This window comes from Sminthopsis crassicaudata, chromosome 2 (assembly GCF_048593235.1).
Source record: "Sminthopsis crassicaudata isolate SCR6 chromosome 2, ASM4859323v1, whole genome shotgun sequence".
NCBI lineage: Eukaryota > Metazoa > Chordata > Mammalia > Dasyuromorphia > Dasyuridae > Sminthopsis > Sminthopsis crassicaudata.
The window spans coordinates 576,705,939-576,726,384 of NC_133618.1; the positions used below are offsets into that span (position 1 = coordinate 576,705,939).

General features: G+C 48.3%; 1 protein-coding gene across 1 annotated transcript; it reads right to left on the minus strand.

Annotated features, from left to right (window-relative positions):
* Positions 1-16,866: 16,866 nt before the first annotated feature.
* Positions 16,867-20,020, minus strand: LBX1 (ladybird homeobox 1). The gene is made up of 2 exons (XM_074285230.1): positions 19,072-20,020; positions 16,867-18,480 (listed from the first exon to the last, which is right to left on the minus strand). The coding sequence occupies exons 1-2, from the start codon at positions 19,394-19,396 to the stop codon at positions 17,978-17,980; spliced, it is 828 nt and encodes a 275-aa protein (XP_074141331.1). The 5' UTR covers positions 19,397-20,020; the 3' UTR covers positions 16,867-17,977.
* Positions 20,021-20,446: the final 426 nt, after the last annotated feature.

Below are 20,446 nucleotides of genomic sequence, written 5' to 3' on the forward strand. Positions count from 1 at the left end.
AGTTAAAACCTGCTAAATTATGTTTAATCCAATTAAAACCAGTTTAATCAACTTAAAACCAATTAAAAGCAATTCAAACCAATAAAAAACAGTTCAAATCAATTTAATTCCATTCTGACCAGTTTAATTTACTTCAAAATCCAGTTCTGACCATTTTATGATTTGGCTGCCTCCCTGTTGTTTAATTACAATCATTTTCTTTAATGAAATCTCTATTGTTTAATATTTGTTCTTTGCCTTTTGAATCCTTAAGTATTAAACTATTATTTTTTGTATTATTATTGTATTGTATTGTATTAAAACAAATAAAATAGTTAATTTTAGTTCTTCATTCAAAAAACCTTTGTTAAATATAATTTTGTTGCATATCAGTAAATGTGTTTAATATTTTTGCTTTTTGCCTTGTTATGAGATATTTTGCACTAGAATATAGCACTTCTCTCTAGGAACAATTGCTGAGAGAATCAAATGATAGCATATGTAAAGTACTTTTGCAAATCTTTTTTATAAACCTTTGCAATTTTTATAAATGATACTTCTTTTGGAGACCCAAACTTTAGTGATCAAAAGGCCCCCAGGTATCAGTGACTGAAAGGTCTCCAGGACAGAAAAGCCATCTTTAGCTGAGTGTTTATCACCCCAAAACAGAGAGCTTGAGGTCCATTCCTGTGTTCCTTCTTTCCTCAGAGTCTACTCTCAAGGACAGGTTCTCTCCTGCTCTCTCTAAGAGCTTCAGCAGAAACTAGGTCAGGGAAAGGGTGACCTAGATAAAGCTGACCAGGGCCCTCTGATTTCTACTCAGAGCCTCTGTTGATGCACCCCTCCCTGCTTTTACTGGCTTTTACTCCCCTCCCTCCAATCCTGTGACAAGGTTGAACTTAGACTCTGAGTTGGATTTTTGGTTAGGTTGAAATGTATATGTACTGTGTGTGCCTATATCTGTGAATGTAGGGAAGGAATTAGAGAGGATGAGCTGGGGCACCTTCCAAAGTCCTGGGCCACAAATCAGTGAATTCCCATTCCCCTCCATTAGGGGCCACCTAGCTGCCCCCAGCCCTCTTAATTTCTAATCCAATCTCTGGCAGAATCTGATGGTACAGTGACAGAAGGGACTTAGGCACATTTTATCTAAGAATTACCTGAGAGCTATCCTTTAGAGTTTCTCTAAAGACTTTCCAGAATACTTAGCCTAGGTCCAGGTCCTCTAGCTCAAAGTTCCTTAAACTCCATATAAGGACAAAAGAGAATGTGGGGGTCATGAAAAATTTGGCAACAGTAAAAAGATTTTGAATACTTATGTTCTTCAGTATCAAATATTCTGCTAAAATTTAATTCTTTATGTAAAAACAAACAAGCACATCTATTTCATTAGTATAGAAATTTGTTTTCTCTTTAATAAATGGAAAAATGATATGTATATAAAATTGCTTTAAAATAAATTTCTTTATGATGGTATTACCACTAAATGTTTAATTTGTAGACCTATTTTATATGCTGAAATACTCGGGTTGTGTAAAAATTTCTCAGGCAAAAAGGGGTCACCAGGGAAAAAAGTTTAAGAAGACCTGGTCCAGCTCAGCCTATCTTATAAGCAGAGAAAGAACTGTGTCTTACTGTACCTTGTAGACCCCTATCCGGGACTGTGTCCCTCATTCTTAGGGCAGAGGAAATTAATTTATCACATCCCAGTGTTTTACCTTGCTGTTGTTTTCCCAAGGGATCCAAGGCCTGCTTCAAGCTCATACACAGAAGCAGACCGCAGAAAAACCCAGTGGTGACAAAATGTATTGTTTCGGTGCCCGAGTCTGCCCCACTCTCACGAATTCTCTGTTCAAGGCCTGGTGGAGGAGTGATTTGGCTCCTGTTTGGGATAGCGGCTACCGAGAGACCGCTGAGGAGCTCAGGAATCTGGAACACTCCGGCTGAGTGGAAAAGTAAAAAGATTATAGGTGGTAATCCCAGGGAGAAAGGCAGAGGAGCCCCTTTCAATCTGAATTAAAGGGGAGATCACCGTCACCCCAGGCAGGGGAATGAGTAAGATAACCTTTGTAAGCGCATTATGACTTCCTTTTGCGCAGAACCTATCGCACGGTTCTGAGTGAGATTGAATCCCTGTATCTTTTACAAGGATTCGAAATTCTGAAGGATTTTGGAAACTCTCCCCATCTCTGTAGCCATCGACAGTGTCATAATGAGATCGAGAGAGGGAGCTCTTGTTTTAGGTTTCAGCACTTAGGTCAGAGCAAGATGTCCCGGGTCCCAGAGCTGGGAATCTATAATCAGAATTGTTTTTATATCCTGAACCTCTCTGCTAGCCTAGTGAAGCCCACGGACTTGTCAGAATTATTATCAGAATAATGTTTTTAAATGCACAAAATAAAATACATAAGATTACAAAGGAAATCAATTGCATTAAAGTAAAATTATCCAAACAAATTTATTATCATCATCATCATTTCACAGACTCCAGACTTAAAATTCCTGGTTAAAAAACCAGGCAGAAGTTGGTGTTTGTTGTCCTCCAGGGAGCTGGGAGCCTCCAGGAAGGTGTAAGACTTGTGGGACTATCCCCTAGAGTTGCATACAAAACTGGAGAGGATGCAAGGAGTTGGGAGAGCTGAGTCAGAGATGGTGTGCTGCAGTGAAGAGATCTGGAAGCCTGGGTTAGAGTTCCAGATCTGTCACTTGTTCTTTATGCAGCGTTCAACCAGAATTTTTCTCTTTTCAGGCCTCTCCCTTAATCTGTAAAATGGAAATGGAAATGATGCCCAAAAGAACATCTCTTGGATGCTGGAACAGTTATTTCTCAGGACGTTTGTCCAGTTCCCGGCACCAGCTGCACTGTTCTACGGACGCCGCTGGATGGAGCTCTAAGATCGCTGGAAAAGATTAGCCCCAGCAGAGACTGCGGGTTGAGAAGCTTTTCAGGAGGTGGAAGAGGGAAGCCGACCTGCGAGACCCAGGAGAGCTGAAGGAAGGGAAAGTTCAAATGACCCTAGGAGATGCTAGGGCGGTCCTAGCTGCTGATCCCTCGAGGGGTCTCCGAGTCTGGGGATGAGAAGTGGGGAAGGGGCTTGTACGCGCCTAATACCCCTGGAAACGAAGCCCCGCCTCCTCCTCTTAGACTCGGCCCCTAGAGGCCGAGTAAAAGGGGAGTAGCCTGCTCCGCCCCGCCTCCTAAACTAGGAACTTGGGTATGGGTCCCCCATCCCCCAAATAAACCGCACTTCGCTCCTGAGAACAAGGCGAAGAGGAACCCATTTTCCCCTGGAGCCCACTCTCCCGGAAGTGGCAACCCCAGGATCCAGGCGTATTTAGTCCAAGACACTTGGGAACCGAGCTGCCGGGGGAGAATGCTGAGCCTTGCGACTCTGGGGGTCGCTTTCTGTGTATCTTCCAGGCCTGCTCCCCGCTGGTCAAGATATCTTGGACGAGTCTTAAGGCTGCTAGGGCAAGAAACCCCGACTCTGGAGCAATTGAACCGATCCTGCCAAGTAGCTATTCAAACGAGAGTGAATTATCCAGGAAAGCTCTGCCTGGGTGTCCATGATCCTGTATGTGTTCTCCTATGCAACCCACTCCCGTGTGTGTGTGTGTGTGTGTGTGTGTGTGTGTGTCTTGATGTTGGCACTTTGGTCTCCTTCTTTCCCATGAACATAAATTCTATGCCAGTCATTGAGCCAGGACAGAATTGGTTCCCCTAACTTGACTGCTCCCTTGGAAGAGAGATCACGAATCAAGGGGCTTCAGCTTTGCCATCTAACACCTCCTTCCTTCCCAACCCCAGCTCAAGACTACTGTACTACAGAGAAGAGTTAATGTTGGTATTGTTCTCCGGAAAAACAACCTACAATGTCCCCATCTTAGAGGCTGTTACTTCTTCCCAATCTCCCTCTCCTCTGTCCCCTTCATTTTCTGTTATCCTCAGCAGTTAGGATCTTCTCTGGACACCTCCAACCATCAGGCTTCTAAGGTCAGAATCATCATTGAGACAAAATATTTTGCTTATTAGACCATCTTGCTTCTTTCTTCCACATTTTAACCTGAAATCATTTAGCAGTACAGGCTAGGACATAAACCTGAAGAAAACACTCTTCAGCCTTGAAACATTGTCCCCTGACTGTAGCCAGGTCAGCCTAGCTCAGTGTGGAAGAGTTCACTCCAGGAGAAGTGGGTAGAGCAGTGGAAAAGTAAATACTGAAAGCATCTCTCACCACTCTTAGTTCCGGCCCTAGTCCAGAGAAGAACAGTGAGAGTTTCAAGGTTCTGCTGAGAGGCCTAGATGCAGTGAGGCAGAGGGCTAAACTCGGGTAGCAAGACTTTGGGATTCTGAAGATGGAAGAACGTGAGAGATGAAATCACTGGGGCAACTTCTCTACCCATTCTTCCCTGAGTTTTTTGTGGGCCAGAAGTGAGTGTGAGGCAATAAAAGGGGTAGAAGATGAGGAATGGGAAGCTGAAAGAAGAGAAGAGTACAGAGTAAGAAGTTTAATTAAAATAGATCAGAATCCAGGCTTGAAACAGCAACTGAAACAAAGGGTAATCCCTCTCCTACTTCACAGCTACCTATAAAGGACTTCTCTAGGCTCAGACTAAGAAGAGCTCTAGCCAAAATATCATAGCAGATGAGAACCCTTGGAGGTGGACATAGAAAGTTAGGGTACCTGTCCAGACTAGAGCTTGCTACATCCTTGTTTTGGAGCCTCACTTCCCTAGATCAATATGTCCATTTTCAATGACATCATTAACACCACCATATTACCATATGACTTTTATCGTAATCACCACCTTCATTAATGCTATTATCTCTTTGTTCCCATGTTCTTTTTATTCAGGATACTGAGCAGTTTGGACTAGGAAAGGAGCTGATAGTGTGAGGAATAGAATAGTCCCATAGGATTCCAGTCCTCTGTTTTCACTTAAAAAAAGTTAATGTTTGGGGGCAACTAAATGTAGAAGGGTCCAAAGCTCCATTGTATCTTGCTCCCAGCAGGGTGGGTCTTCTTTGACTGATGTTTCTTTTCCCTTGTCCCAGTTCCTTCATCTTCTGGAATTGTCTTCAAGGAGCACTCGACCCTCTACCCCCAGGCTGATGGTATTAGTGATGCATGATCAGACCTCATTTCCTGGGAAAATGGAAACATATCCAGGCTCTTAATAAAGTGAATGACGTGTCTTTGTGTGTAATTGGTCTTTAGGTTGGTGGTTATTTCCCTAAGCTGACAATAGAGAAAATGTAAATACACTGAAGAAACATGCAATTACATAACCCTCAGAAATATATATAATGAAGATGTAATATGGAGACCAAGAGATAGAGAAATGGGTATAAACACTGAGATAAACAGGGATAGGCTGAGGTCATAGTACTGTCCAATAATACAAGTTGGCAATACATCTCTTTCTAGGATATCTTTGTTCCTGTAAAGGCCTTTACCCTGTTCATTTATACTTCAGTGATCTTTATGTATCTGGTGAGGTTTTTCTGGGGGATGGATCTTTCTCTGAGGGATTAAAACACAATAATGCACTCCTCACATCATCCCTCTCCCTTTCACTAATCCCCAAACATAAACATAGCCCCCCTCCTACACAGAGACAAGCCCAGGGGTCCAGACCTCGACCTAAGACTGCTTCTGCCTCTAGGCCCTGCCTACCCCGAGTTGCATATTTCTATGCATAATCCAATTTTCTCCATGACTATCTAGTTAAACTCTTTAACAACAGCTACATAATTAGAATTTGGATTCCCATTAATTTTCCCGGGGCCTAGAAGCATTTGAGGCTCACACTGGTAATTAATGTGATACATCACTAACTTTACCAAGTGCAGACCCAAGCGAGCTCAGGCTAGTCTAGCACTCAGGCCTCTGCCAGTCCTACTCATACCCCCACCCACCCACACCCCAGCACAGACTTGGCAGACCACATCCCCTGTCCAATTGTGGGATAGAGTGGAGGGCAAGGGGAGGAGGCAGAGCCCATGATCTACACCCACATTCTTCTTTCCAGGAAATTTAACAATGAAAAATATTTATCGGGAGCAGATTTCAGTATATGTTTCCAGTCCCGGAGTATTGGTGACTATTAAGACTAATTAGCATCCTTTGCGAGGGCAGATTTACGTAGTGGATTGGTACATAACTCATCCCTAAAAGCCCGCTCAACGCATTGGGAAACACTGTAGCCTGCCTAGGGGCCAGCTCAGGACTTGGCTGAAGCTCCTGCTGCCCTCACTCTCCTGTTCTGACTCTGGCTCTTGCTTCTTCCTGGTGTCCGGCTCTGGTTAGGGTTCTGCTCTCAGTAAGGCTACCGTGCTAGCCTGTTTTTTCTCTTGGTTCCTCTGGAGGCTTTTTCAGGTCCCACTCCCATTCTGGCTTCAGTCTCAGCAAACTCGCAAAATATGAAGCCTGTCAACTAGAGTTAAAAGCAGTATTATACTTTGAGGAAGAAGTATTGCCCATCCTGAGAAGACAGGAACTCTTCTGAAGAGCAGGAGGGAAAGGGAAAAATCAAAAGGGGAAAGGAAGAAGGGGCATCATTGCAGTGGAAGCTTTGCTAAGCCGAAAGCCTAAATGCAGGCCTTCCTAATTCCATCTGCAGCTCTGCTCTCTCTTCCCAAGGTCTCTGAGCTGTGTTGTGCTTTCCCTCCCTCCCTCCTTCTCTCTCTCCCTCCCTCCCTCCCCCCCCTCTCTCTCCCTCCCTCCCTCCCTCCCCCTTTCTCCTGTGTATTGCACGATAAGAATGAAAGTGTATAGATCTTCATGCCTGTCTGTTGGTGCAAAGGCATGCACATAAATGTACAAGGCAAAATAGAACTCTAATTCACCTCACATCACCTTACAGGTGCCTCCTCCCAGATCTAGGATTTTACCTACTGGGGAAAGGTCTATATGTCTGTTTCCCATATGCAAGACCGACCCAATCCAATCTGCTGACAAATATGAAAGAAGCAGCTCTGATATTGGCTGTTCCTTGTGCACAAGGTTCAATATCGAGAAGAGGTGGTGAGTCAGAGCCACAAGATCCGAGGAAAGTAAGACAGACATATATGTTGGGGAGGGGGAAGAAGAGAGAAAGTCCGGTGAGACCGGTCCTAGACAAGCTTTGAGTGATTCGAGTGATCAACCAGAGAACCTTTGATGTTGTTGGGATCCCGTCTTGATTTGGGGGACAATCAAAATTCAACGAAGAAAGCAAATCACTTTGCCTGTAAAATATTTAACACCCTGCTCGGGTTGGGAGAACTGTGGCTGCAGCGGCTACCACAACTCCAATGTCTCTGAGTTGGACTCCAAGAGAGTTCCTGCTTTCTTCCCAAACCCACACTGCTGGCGTGTTATTAACGCGCTGGGAAGTACATAAGCCTCCCAACTTTATTCTCTTTAATGAGCCTAGGAGAGGAGGCTGCCCTGAAGGGGTTTGTTCATTAAAGATGTAGCTGGAGAAATATTGTCTCATTAATTATCTGGTTTTAATTACACTGTTACCCTTTGAATCCATACATCGGAAAAGTTTATACAGTAAAGCTGCCCCCTTTAGCTAGCTCCCTTCAGACACACGGTCCGGGACAGGAGGGGGCTCAGGAGAGGAGGGCTGACTGCAGAGAGAGATTTAAGAATGATCCGGTGGACCCAGTTATAGGACTGGTTAATGTGGGAGAGGGAGGGGAGGTATAATGGTGTGTGGGACATTGTAGATATCTATAGTGTGTAGCTTAGGGCGATCTGTGGAGGATGTGTTTGAGTGTACTTACGTGAGTGTGCAAAATGGTGTGTATCCATGTGTCTAAGGGTATGTCTGTGATTGTACCGGTGTGTATCTTTGAGCTTGTGAATACATCTAAATATTTACTGGGTCGTGTGCCTGGGTCTGTGAGACGAAATACCTACGCTTGTGTCTGTGAGGGTGTTACTGGAATGGTGTGCCGTCTGAAAAAAAACCTGTCTGTTGTGAATGTGGCTATGTGTGTACATTCTTATATCAAAGTGTTTGTTGTTGTGTATCCAGCTCCAAGTACTCTAAAGAAGTCGATAAAATGAGGACACACCCCGGACTTCCCTTCTGCCTCCCCCTCCCCCAGCCATATCTCCCCCCAAATCAAGGAAATGTTTCTATACTATCTGGGGAGAAGCTCAGCGGATTCTGAGACCTCAGCTTGGGGCGGGGATAGGTGCCTCCTATCCGCAGCAATTCCCGCCTTGTCAGGCTTTTGGAGGCGCTAAACCGGGGGCCGTTTTCCCTTTAAATCGCGGACATTTTGACAGGGGACATTAAGGACCCGGCTGCTCAGGCTGAGCAGATCATAAAACCGGACAGGCAATTTCTGTTCTCACCAAATAGCCGGGCAAACTCGTTCTGCATCTTTGGTTTTAATGCGCTAGACCTGGCAGCCAAGCTGGGAGGGAGGGGGGAGAGCGGGGACAGAACCACCCCCCCAGCACCCACCCCCCTCACACGCCCTCACACACACATCAAACCTCACACATACTATAACCATACACTACAGTATCCACCCTCAAACACATCTACACATAACATATCCCCAAATCTGCCCCCTCACCCTACACATAGAAACACTAAACACAACTCACCACTCCTTAATCTCCGATCTCCCCTCCCAACCACCCCCCAAACATCTATTCCCCCTTACTACAGTCACACGCAAACCCACAAACACACTTCCCCTCAAAATTACACACACGCCCTCACACGCCCCCGCCCCGCCCCGCCCCGCCCCCCAAAGCTCTGCACCGACGGAATTATCAACTAGAATTTGATTAATATGCAAATCGGAGGCAAACAGCTCCATATAATTCTTTCAGTGGAGAGTAATTAATCACCAGTTAAAGCAAATTAATACATATATCAATTTTGTCAGAAACATGCTTAGTTCAATCGCCCGTAAAATTGAAGTTTGAAGTATTAAGGGGCTCTGCAGAAACGTTATGACTAAAACTTTCAAATTGATCCTATTTAGTAATCAATCAGGCTCTCCCCTCAGGTTAATCTGCCTAATTTTTCATCTCAAATCATACACTTTCCTGACACGCCATCTAGCAAACAGTCGATAAAAAGTTAACAAAAATGATAACGACTCCAGCCGGAGCCCGGTGCGGGGCGGGCCGCCGTTTCTAGGCCGTTTGATTTCTTTATTTCTGCTTTTTCTCGGAGGAGGGGGAGTCCCCCTTCTTCGCCCACCGGCGGGGGTTTTCTGGATCCGTTTCGGAGACGCAGTTTGGGCCCCAGTTCTTGATCGGATCTGAGGGGAGACCCCAGCAACCCTAAAGGATCTGGGAGAGATTCAATTAAGGGGTTGCTGTAAGGGGTAACCCCACCCATAGGACTCCATCCAGATCTTTCTCTATACCTTCTCCTTATCTCCAAGATATTTGTGCTTCTCTGTTGGCTGTATTGTGTGTCTGTGTACATATGTGACTGTGGCTGTATTGTTTCCTCTTCATCATGAGTAGTATGTCTCTTTGTGTAATGCTTACATGTGTATATGTATTATGTTTCTGTATCCGAATTGGAGAGGGAGGAGAGATTTTTTTTTTTTAATTGAGCTTTTATGTCTGTATTGTACATAGGTGTGTCGGTGGATTCGTCTCTGTATGCAACTGTAATGTGTGTGTGTGTGTGTGTGTGTGTGTGTGTGTCTGGGACTGGCTGTCTGCAAACCCAATCGATGGTTTTGATCGCTGGTTATCGATAGAGAGGGAGGAGAGAGAAGGAGAACGCTTCATTATGTTGAAATGACGTTTTTACCTTGAGCCAGCATTAGAAGGGTGTGTGTGTGTGTGTGTGTGTGTGTGTGTGTGTGTGTGTGTGTGTGTCTGGGGGTGGGGGGAAGAGACGGAGAGACACCTAGTCTCCTCTGTCTCACCTCTTCCCGACCTGCCACAACTATTATGAGATAAGAATAGGAGAACATCTCCTCTTCCTGCCCCCCCTCTTCTCCTCCCCAGTGATTTCCCTTGGGAAATCTTGTCCCAGACCTTTTTAGTGCCCAACCCCAGCCTATCTACATCAACTGTAGACCCAGTACTATGCCTGACTAAGGCTGCTGGGTCAGGGAGGGTTGGGGGTGGGAGGAAGACTACTGGTCATTTTTCAGGGTCTGCTGACTTTATCATAGATACCTTTTGTAGTTTTATAAGAATACATAATACACATACAAAACATGCATTCATACATCATATATCCTACTCTGCTTGCAATCAAAATTTCTTCACATATTTCAGACACATCTAGAAATACACACACACACACACATATATATATATATTTAGAAATATAAACACACATATTAGAAAAATATTTGAGATACATAAGAAATCTACATATCCCAATGCACTCACATACAAAAAGAAAAAACAAAATCATTAAACTCACGCATAGACATACACATTCGTTCCTTTAGAAATACACAAAGAAAAAGCACAAAAAATACACACAGAACAGCCATCTCTTCAAAATTTTCCCCTGAACTCTATTTGGCCCAGTATAAGAGATACTCCCTGCCCAGGACTCTATTAAGACACTTCCCTGATCTTTGATCCTTAGTATGTTTCAGTTCAGAGTAGGATGTAAAGATTTTTCTGAGAAAAATGAAGGAGATTGGAAAGTGACACTGAGATGGAGAGACAAAAAATAGGACATTAGTGACACAGGTCATGGAAAATAGAGTGACATAGATACAGATATAGAGATGTAGAGACAGATAAAGAATTACTAAAGTGAGTACAAAAAAAAAAGAGACTTGGGGAGATAAAAAGTGCTAGGGAGGCTAAAAACTAAGGACACAGAGGGCTCAGAAATCAGAGGATTATTTATTTTGAGTTGGAAGGCCATCCAGTGAAAGTCCCTCTTTTACTAGAGAAGGAACTATAAAGGTTAAGTGACTTCTCAAGGTTATGGAGGTTGCAATTGGCAAAGCTTGGATTTGAACTCATATCTTAGAATGAGATGCAGACTCAAGAAAGCACCAGGTTTTTCTGATCTGAAAAAGGTACTTAAACACACTCACTTTCAAAACTCATTCCCAAGTAACAAGTCAATGTGCAGTCATCCCCAGCACACTAGGTAGAAATCATTCACATGCCACACTCATCTTCATATTCAACTCAGATCTCATATACCTACTAAGCTCACACTTATTCTGGCACAAACACAGTCACAAGTCACATGCTTACAGTCACAGGCTGATGACTCATATTCACTCACACTCACATGCTGACACATACTCTGACACACACATGCTTACAAGTCATTCACCCTTATATATTCTCATTTGTGTTTACACTTGTACTGAAACACATTCAAATAAGAATTAACCAGCAACATATATTCCTTAAGCTATTTCCCTGGCTATTTAGAGCCCATATATTCTCCCTCCACCCCATTCCCCCCATCAGTTGAGGACCCAAATTGGTATAGCTCAGAAATAGGATGTTGAGAAGGAAAGCAAGAATAAGGACAGCCCAACAGAGATCTTTCATTTTCCAAACCCAAGTGATAATTCCTTCTCTCTACTCCCTTAATAGCCTTCCTTCTACTCAGATTCTGGGGTCCCAGGTACTCAAAGATTAGCCATTTTCCTTGCCTGAAAGCCCAGGATCTTGCAGCATTTCCTAAGCCTGTCCCTACTCAAAGATTTTAATAAAACCTGTTGAGTAGCTAAATGTTTATGAAGCCCTACTATGTGATATTTTTACCGCTTAGATCCCAAATCCTCTCAGGACTGACCATTCATTTTTCACCACCATAGCTGCCACACAATCAAGGTGCTGTCATCCACTCAAGTCACAACACTAAAGCACAGAAAATCATGCCCCTATTTACTGGCTCCGAACTGTACTCTGCTCACTGACATACTATTCACTTATACCTACTGAAATCCTGATCTACATAGATCCCCTCAAAATTAAGGAGTTTAGCTTCCACTGTCAGCTACAGACTTGTCCTTCAACCTACATTTCCTCTTTCTTACAGTCACTCATTTTCTAAGAGCCTTCCTCACCTTCACCTTCCCAAATGACTTCACCCCCATTCTACTCCATCCTTAAAAGGGATTTTTAGTTCTTTGGAATCTCCTGAAGATGGAAGGGGCCTCTGTGATCACTATATTCCCCAGGAGTGGCTATCAAATCACCCTCAAAACACATTCTCCAACCTCCTGACCTCCCAACAAATCCTCCCCTCCAAGAAGTTCAAGATGGAAGAAAAATGGGCTTTCGATTATCACTTATTCTCCCCTCCCAGATCGGAGTATCAACGAGGGACTAGAAATTCTCTACAAGCATTCAGCTTAGAGGAGCAAATTCATTGCCTTAAGGATTAGGGTCTCTCTGGGTTGAGGAGAAGAGGGACAGAGAAGGACTGTATGAGGGAGGGAAGAAGGGGTTGGGGGAGGTTGAAGGACAGGTGTGAAGGACGAAAGAACTAGGCGAAGGAGGATGCAGTCAGGATGGGATTGAGGAAAGACTTTAAAGGGGCAGGATGGGTTGGGAAAAAAGAAGGATATCAAAAGTGGGGGAACTGTGAAGGAACGGATGTGGGAAAATGGGGGCCACGCGGGAGAACCCACCAAGGAGCCTAAAAGAAGAGGGGAAGGGGGTGGGCTCAGGCTGCGGCCTCCATCCCGGAATTCGAAGGGGCGAAAGGAGCAAGGGAAACATTCTGCAAGAAGACAGGGAACGCCGGGCAGGAAGGCGGCAGCCGGGGCCCTTTCCTTTCAGGGGGGACTCATGCATCAAACTTCAATTTTCCGGACGATTGAATTAGTGATTTTTTTTCTCCTGAACTAAAATACACTTAAGTCTTTGGGATTAATTACCACGTTCTGGTCCCTCAGACTGGAGTATTAGTTATCGTTGCCACGTCTGACACCGGCCCGACACCTCGTAAAATAAGGAACTGCGCCTCCCGGCCTCACCCTGGCGCTGCCTCTGTGTTCTGGCTTGGGGGAGGGGGTTAAAGGGGGGTGGGTGGGCCGAGCCGGGCCAGGCAGAAGCCCAAGGGAGGCGGGCTTGAGGAAGGGAAAGAAGGAGGGATCCGAGCAGAGGCTAGAGCAGGGAATGGAAAATGGACTGAACCAAGATAGACAGAGGTCTGGATCTGAAAGGCTGGACTGAGAGAAGTGATGGGCAAGTAGTGGAAGAGGTGGGAGTGGGGAGAAGACTGGAAATGGAAAAAAAAATCAGAACATGATCAAGAAGGGAAGGGATACTGGGACAGTGCAGAAACTGTAAGTGGACTGAAAAAAAGATAAGGAAGAGGAGGAGGAAAATCAACCCAAGCCTTAGAAGCAATGACTCTTTGGGCTCAAAGTGGACCACGAAAGTATAAGAAGGAAAAGGACAATGAAATAGAAAGGGAAATGGATAGATGTAGAAAGGAGGGAAAGACAGGTAAATGAGCCTAGCAAATTCATTTTCCCCGTACCTTTTCAGATCAACCTTAAAGCCAGTCCCCCCCTCCTTTTAAAAATAGATTCATAGGGAGTGACATCCCCCCCCAGGAAGTAAAGATTCAAGGTCCGGGATAAGGGGAGACAACAGCGATAGTGAGAAACTGGGACAGGAATATGGGAGTTGGACAACTGGACTGGAAAGGGGGTGCCCATCAAAGTGCCAGCTGTAACTAACTATTAATCCTAGCTCTAACTACCAGAGCTTTTCTTCCTGAAATGACCCTACATTCAACATAAAAGCACATAGCCCATTCACATTCTGACACAGTCAGATGGAGGCAAGCATCCCAGAGTGCCACTGGAGAATCCAGCTTATGAGAGAAGTGCCCTAGGCCTTGTCTGGATGAGAAAGGAACCAACTCTCCCCTTCAACTCTTTGGAGTCCTGTAGATACAGCAGGATGGTCCGGAAGTTAACCTGAATCGCTGGCTTCTCTGTTGTTTTGCTCCACAGGACTAAGATCTACTATTTCCATGAGGTCTACTCCAATAACCTGGATCTTTCCTCTATTACTCAGAAATTAACCACCCAACAGTCAAGTCCACTACCCAATCCAGGTCTCCTGTCGATCCAGAAACAGCCTAGCCTTAGGGAATGTGGCTGAGCTAGAGACCCCCCTGTATGATAGCGGGTGAAAGTTGGGCGAGGAAATAATTTTCAACGATCACCATGGGTCTGTCACTTGTCCAACCTTGCCCAGAGTACAGAGACAGAAACCTGGGGTGTGGGAAATGGAAGAGGGGATACAGGAAGCAAAAGTAAAGTTTCATTATACCGTTGGACATTGTCTCGTTTTCTTGGGGAATATTCTAATTACTTCACTGCTTTCTCCTTCCACATCACCTCCTTTTCCCTCCCTCTCTTCCTCCATTCTTCCCTTCATTCCCCTTTCCCTCATTTTGTCTTTCCTTCTCTTTTCCTCCCTCCCTCTTTTATCTTTTCTCTTCCTTTCCTCCTTCCTGATATCCTTCCTTCAATCCACCCTCCCTTTCTCCCTCCCTTGTTATTTTTTATTTCTCTGTTATATTCAATTGTCATCTTTTTCAAGCTCATTAAATCCATTTAGAGACAAAAGAATAAAAGGAGAAGGGGGAGGGGAGGGGAGGGGAAAGGAGGGGGGAGAGAGGGCGGGGGAGGGAGGGGAGAGGCCGGAGAAGCAAACAAATAACGCGCTTTAACTAGACGGGCGGATAAATGGCCCCGTTTCTCCTCAGCTCCGATCCGCCTGCTTAGCTCCGCGCCCTCAAGGACCGGAGCGGGAGCGGCGGCCCGGAGTCCGCGCGGAGCCTCCCCCGGCGCGGGGAGGGGGGTGGGGAGCGGACTTGGGAGGGGAGCTCAGCTCCCCCACGCCGCGGGGCCGGGCCGCGTGGGGACACTGGGAGCGGGCCGGGCCGTTTCATTGTGATTCATAGACTTGTCCGGCGGCAGGAGTGGGGAACTGGGCGGGGGTGGGGGCGGGCTGGGGGGGGGCCACATGGCGGCCCAGATGCCCGGGTGACGGCAGCGCCGCGGTCCCGTCGCCGCCTTTGTGCAGGGAAGGCGCGCACGGGGAAGGAGGGGGGACCTAATCCATCAAATTGTCTGGAAATTGTGAAGAAAATTCAAAAACCATATGGTCGCCAGAGCTCGCGCGCTCTCGGCTGCGGAGGCCGCGGCCGTCTCCGCACGGGGAGCGGCGGGGGGCTGGGCCGGCGCTATTGTCGCCTGTCAGCAGCGGCCCTGGGCCCATTTGTCCCCGGGTTTCATGCTTTACGCTCAAAATTACAGCCCCATCCATCCTGAAAGAGCGCAGCGATTTATGTCGCCCCAGAGAAACTGGCCCCAACTCCAGGCCGGCCTGGCTGGCAGCGCTCCCCCCACCCCCTACCCCGTGTCTCTATCTCTGTCTCTCTCTGTCTCTCTGTCTCTCTCCTCCCCGAAAAGTCCTAGTTCCCGATCTCGATAGTTCCCCGCGCCCCCCACCCCAGCCCCTAGTAGCAGATGGACGTTTCTCACACCACTTTCTCAAAGAATGGGAGCTAAGCTGGTCCAAAGCTGAGGCCTGGACCCGGAAGGGCCGGGACCAAGGATGGAAGCCGAGAACCCGACGGGAGGTGCAGAACTTGGGCAGCGGCAACAGGCCTGGGCTGGGAGCACAGTACAGGGACCAAGACCAGGGACTCAGGCAGGGGCAAGACACACCCTTCCCTACCCCCCCCCCTGGAAAAAACAAAAACAAAAACAAAAACAAAAAACCCACCCAGCTAAACAATCTTACGGAATAAAGATGGAAGAGCAACGGGGAAAATATCCGATTTATCCTTCTCTTCTGCCTACTGTTCCCTCAGCCTCCCCATAAGGTACCACAATACCGCGGGATTCCCAGGAAGTGAATGTGGCTCCTGAGAACAGCAGCATTAGGCTGACTAGTCCTCACGCAGAGCCATTGCGAACACTATTAACAATGGTAGTGCCTTCACTCGAGCTCCAGACCCATGCGTGGGGACCGCAGCCGTGAACATTTTGAAGAGCGCCTTCCAGTCCTCTCTGTCTTGCCAATCCAAATAGACAATGGTTTCAGTTCTTGTCTTTCAAGCACCGAACCCCATCCATAAGGCAGCCGAAAGGAAGGGCTGAGGGGAAGATTTGCACATTTACCGGGACTCACGGGAAACGCAGGTTTCTTTCCTCCAAAACACAGAAGATCACATTGAATTGACACACATATATTCACAAACAGCCCTCGGGGTTATTTCCCACACTCAGGTATTTCTTTATACACTCAGTACCTAGGTCCTCTTCCCCTCAACCCCCACATACACACGTTTGTAACTGCGCAAGCATAGGAGCCCCGTTTATTTTTACCCGGAACTGGCGAAGCCCGGCTGCTCACATAGCTCGGTTCAATCGTTTTCAAAACAGTCTTTTTTCTTTTCCTTCTCTCTAAATCTTCCCCTATTTTTAACACCCTCAAATTCTCCATTTAGGAGAGACCAGTATGAAGTACGAAAAATAGAGGAAGCACTTCCCATAGGATCGGAGAATTCGTGGCTCCCATTGAAGGGCGGGAAGGATGGATAGAGATTGGGGGAACTGAGGCATGGCCAAGAGGAACCACTAAAGGACTTTGCGGACGCTCGAGTCTCTGGCACCCGAGGTCGGGTGCCTCAGTTAAACACAATCATCGTGGAGTTTAGTCAAGGGCAAATATTTTATTTATGGGAAGCACAGGCCGTGGGCAGAATCCGGACAGAACGCAAAATTCGCACCGGAAACTGAACCATTTCTGTCCAAATGGGGCCAAGAATAGGACCATAGCAACAGTGCAACAACGCAATTGCCCCGGGAGGGAGGTTGGGATTTACCTGGTCTCTGTCTGTCACATGCAAAACAATTTTTAAAAGTTTAAAAAAAAAAAATCATTCCAGAGCTCTGGGTAATTTGTGTTCGTTTTCACCGCTCCCAGCCCCGGGCCGCCGCCCTCCCAGGGAAACGCGGAGCGGCTTCTCAAGTACAGCAGGAGCACAGCGGGAATGGTAAAAATAGCTTTAATCGGTAACGTGAGGCAGAAATTGCATCGGAAACAAACCTCTACTCGCTAGGAAAAGAACGGATCGATTTTCAACTTGCAGGTCGGACCCCATTTCCCCCCACCCCTTCCCCGCGCGAAAAAAAGAAAGGAACATTTCAAAGGAGGAAAGAAATACCCCGATCGCCCGCAGGGAAGGGCCCTGCTCCGGGCACAGGCACCACATGCAAGGAAAAATCAAAAAGGCAAATTTGGATCTTCCGCCTAAATAAAGTCAGGCTGAGATGTCCCGGGTACCCCGGGAAGAGGTGGGAGGAAGGGAGCGACGGCCCGGGTCCCTTCACTCCTGCTCCCTCTGTCGCTCTCGTTTAAATTCTCCGTTTTGTTTTTCGTTTGTCAGACACAGGACTTCTGAAGACGTTTTTAAAAAATTGAAACCTCCAAGAAAAAAATGGGGAATAAAGGATAAGAAACCTCCCTCCCCAATATATACGTTTAAATATTTATACAGAAGCCATACAGAATTGCACCATTCCGGGGTACCCTCTGACCCGCAGCCCGGGTCTTCGGAGTAGAGCAGAGGAGACAACTGCGGCCTGGACAGCGGCAGCGCCGGCGCGGGTCCTGGTGTCCAGGCCCCGGGCAGTCGGTCCGGTCCATAGCTGGGGCCGGGCGGCTGTCTCGGGGTTTATTGCTTAGATAGGAAGGAGCCAGGCCGGGCCAGGCTGCGGAGGGGTAGGGACCAGCCCGGGCTCCCTGGGGCCTACAGTCCGGGCGGGTGAAGGGATGGGAAAGATAGTTCAGTAGGGGCAGGGAATGGGCAGGAGGAAAGGAAGATGGAAAGGAAGAAAAGAACGGGGATCTTAGCTCCCATCATGGTCAGAGGAGCTCAGAGAGGACAAAGTCATTCGGGAAGGAGATGAGTTGGTGGGGGGGGTCTCTTGTATTTGGAGAGGACAAGGGACGCTCAGCTCCCACCCCACCCCACCCCGGACTCAGTCGTCCACGTCGATCTCTACATCTTCTTCGTCCTCCGAGCAGTCCTGGCTACTGGCCGGCTGGTCCGTGAGGGGAGAGGCGGGGGAAAGCTGAAGGTGGCCCGCTCCAGGGGCCTGAGGGGGGCCGGCCGACAGGACAGGTGAGTTGGGCCGGGACTTGGGCCGCCCTCCGCCAGCCTCCGAGTTCTGCTCTAGCTCGGCCAGAGCCACGATGTCCACCTGCGAGCTGGGCCCCAGTTTCTTGGCGGACTCCACGTCGGCCTTCATCTCCTCCAGGTCTCGCTTGAGCTTGGCGCGGCGATTCTGGAACCAGGTGATGACCTGCGCATTGGTGAGGCCCAGCTGCTGAGCGATCTGGTCGCGGTCGGCGGGGGACAGATACTTCTGGTAAAGGAAACGCTTCTCCAGTTCGTAGATCTGGTGGTTGGTGAACGCTGTGCGCGACTTCCGCCGCTTCTTAGGTGTCTGCCGCTGCCCGAAGATGGTCATCCCGTCGCGGCCTGTAAGGAGACCATAAACAGTTTGGGAGTGGAAATGGAAAAGGTCGGCTAGGAAATAGGAAAAAGGCACCCTTTCTGTCATGTCCTCAGCCCTTACCCCCCTTGGATGGAGAGAACTCCCCTAATTTCTTCCCGACCCGATCCAGGGAGGCCTGGGCCCAAGATCTTCGGCAACACCGGCTCCCGCGCCCCTGGCCCCATAGAACCGAAAGAGTACGTGGTTTCCCTGGCCCTGCTGAGCATGGGACACTTGGGAATAAATAGCGCTCTAAGCAGAGGCACCCGGGTAGGACAGCGTGGGAGTTTCGGGTCCAGTGGCACCACCAACCAACCCCAAACCTATCCAACTTGTAACTACCCGCTTTGAGGGAAGAAGTAGTGAACTATGTAGCTCCATCTACATCTGACCTGGCTCAGTAGTAGCCGGTCCAGACCTCAGACCAGAGCCGGGCAGGAGGGAGAAAGAAAGGGGGACTAGAAAGAGGGCCTGGACCAGCACGGGATGGTGAAGAAGTCAGAGCTTCGCACAGCCTAGCTGCAGGGCAGGCTAGGGAAGGACTGGCTGAGCCCGGGACCGGCAGTGGATCCTACCTTCGGCTGCCTGTAGGACGCTGACCTCCAGGCCCTTAAAGGTCTTGCTGGCTAGTTCCTCCAACGCACAGAGAGGTGAAGTCTGCGAGAGTAGGGCCCGGCCAGCCAGAGGCAGGCTGCCGGGGGAGTGCTTGTCGGCTGCGGAAAGCAGGTGCGCCGCTCCGCACAGCGAGTAACTTCTCCGAACCGACGGCTTGTTAAGAATGTCCTCGATGCTGAAAGGAGTGAGTGGCTTATTGGAGTTGGCTGGAGGTGGCAGGTGGTCCAGGGGGCTACGGCGCCGCTCCTCCCCGGACGACGCTTTTCCTTCTTCTTTGGAAGTCATGCTGGGCTCGGGGGCCGGAGCCGGGTGAGGTTCCGGCTAAGGGCGCTCGCGGGAGCCGCTGCCAAACCCGCCGCCCGCCACCCGAACCGCAGCGAGCGGGGGAAAAGTTCCAGCCCGGGCGACAACTCCAGACACGGAGGTGGGGGATGGGAGTGGAGGGCACCGGGGTCCTTGAAGAGCAGCCCGGCTCGCTGGGGGAGGGGAGAGCGGCTTGAGCGCAAGGTTACCGCGGCGGCCGACAGAGCTGCCCAGGGCCCCGGGAAGAGGTCGTAGGGAGGGGGCGCGCGGGCGCCGCCGGGGCTTCCCGCAGTCCCGGGCCGAAGCGGGGACACTGCGTGCCGGACTCCAGTTTCGTCTTCCTCCGTGCTATTTAAAGGTGTCAGATGTCTCCGCGGCCCCTGGCCCCTGGTCCTAGCGGCTAGGGGTTGGAGGAGCCGAGGCGAAAGCGCAAACCCAGGACTGCGAGAAGAGGCGGAGAGACGGAGCAATTGACTATTGCTAACAAGTTATCGTTGATTGGGAGGTAATCAATTATCCGCAATGACACTTCTCTTCTTCTCTCTTCTCTTTTCTTCTCTCTCTCTCTCTCTCTCTCTCTCTCTCTCTCTCTCTCTCTCTCTCTCTCTCTCTCTCTCTCTCTCTCTCTCTCTCTCTCTCTCTCTCTCTCTCTCTCTTTTCCTCTTCCTCTCTATTCCCTTTCTCTCCTCAATCCCTCTCCCTCTTCTCTTTCCCTCTCCCTCTCCTCTCCCTCTCCTCTCCCCCTCTCCTTCACTCCTCCCCCACCTCTCCCTCTCTCTCTCTCTCTCTCTCTCTCTCTCTCTCTCTCTCTCTCTCTCTCTCTCTCTCTCTCTCTCTCTCTCTCTCTCTCTCTCTCTCTCTCTCTGCAGCCGACTCTAAGTTGGGGCCTCATTAATTAGGAGGCCTGCCTGGTAGGTGGAGCCGGCTTGAATTAGAATGCTTAATGCGCTTGTCATTTTCTGCGGCGCGATTTGCTTGGACATATATATTTTTAAATTACATTATCACCCGGCTTTATTGCATCAGGATAAT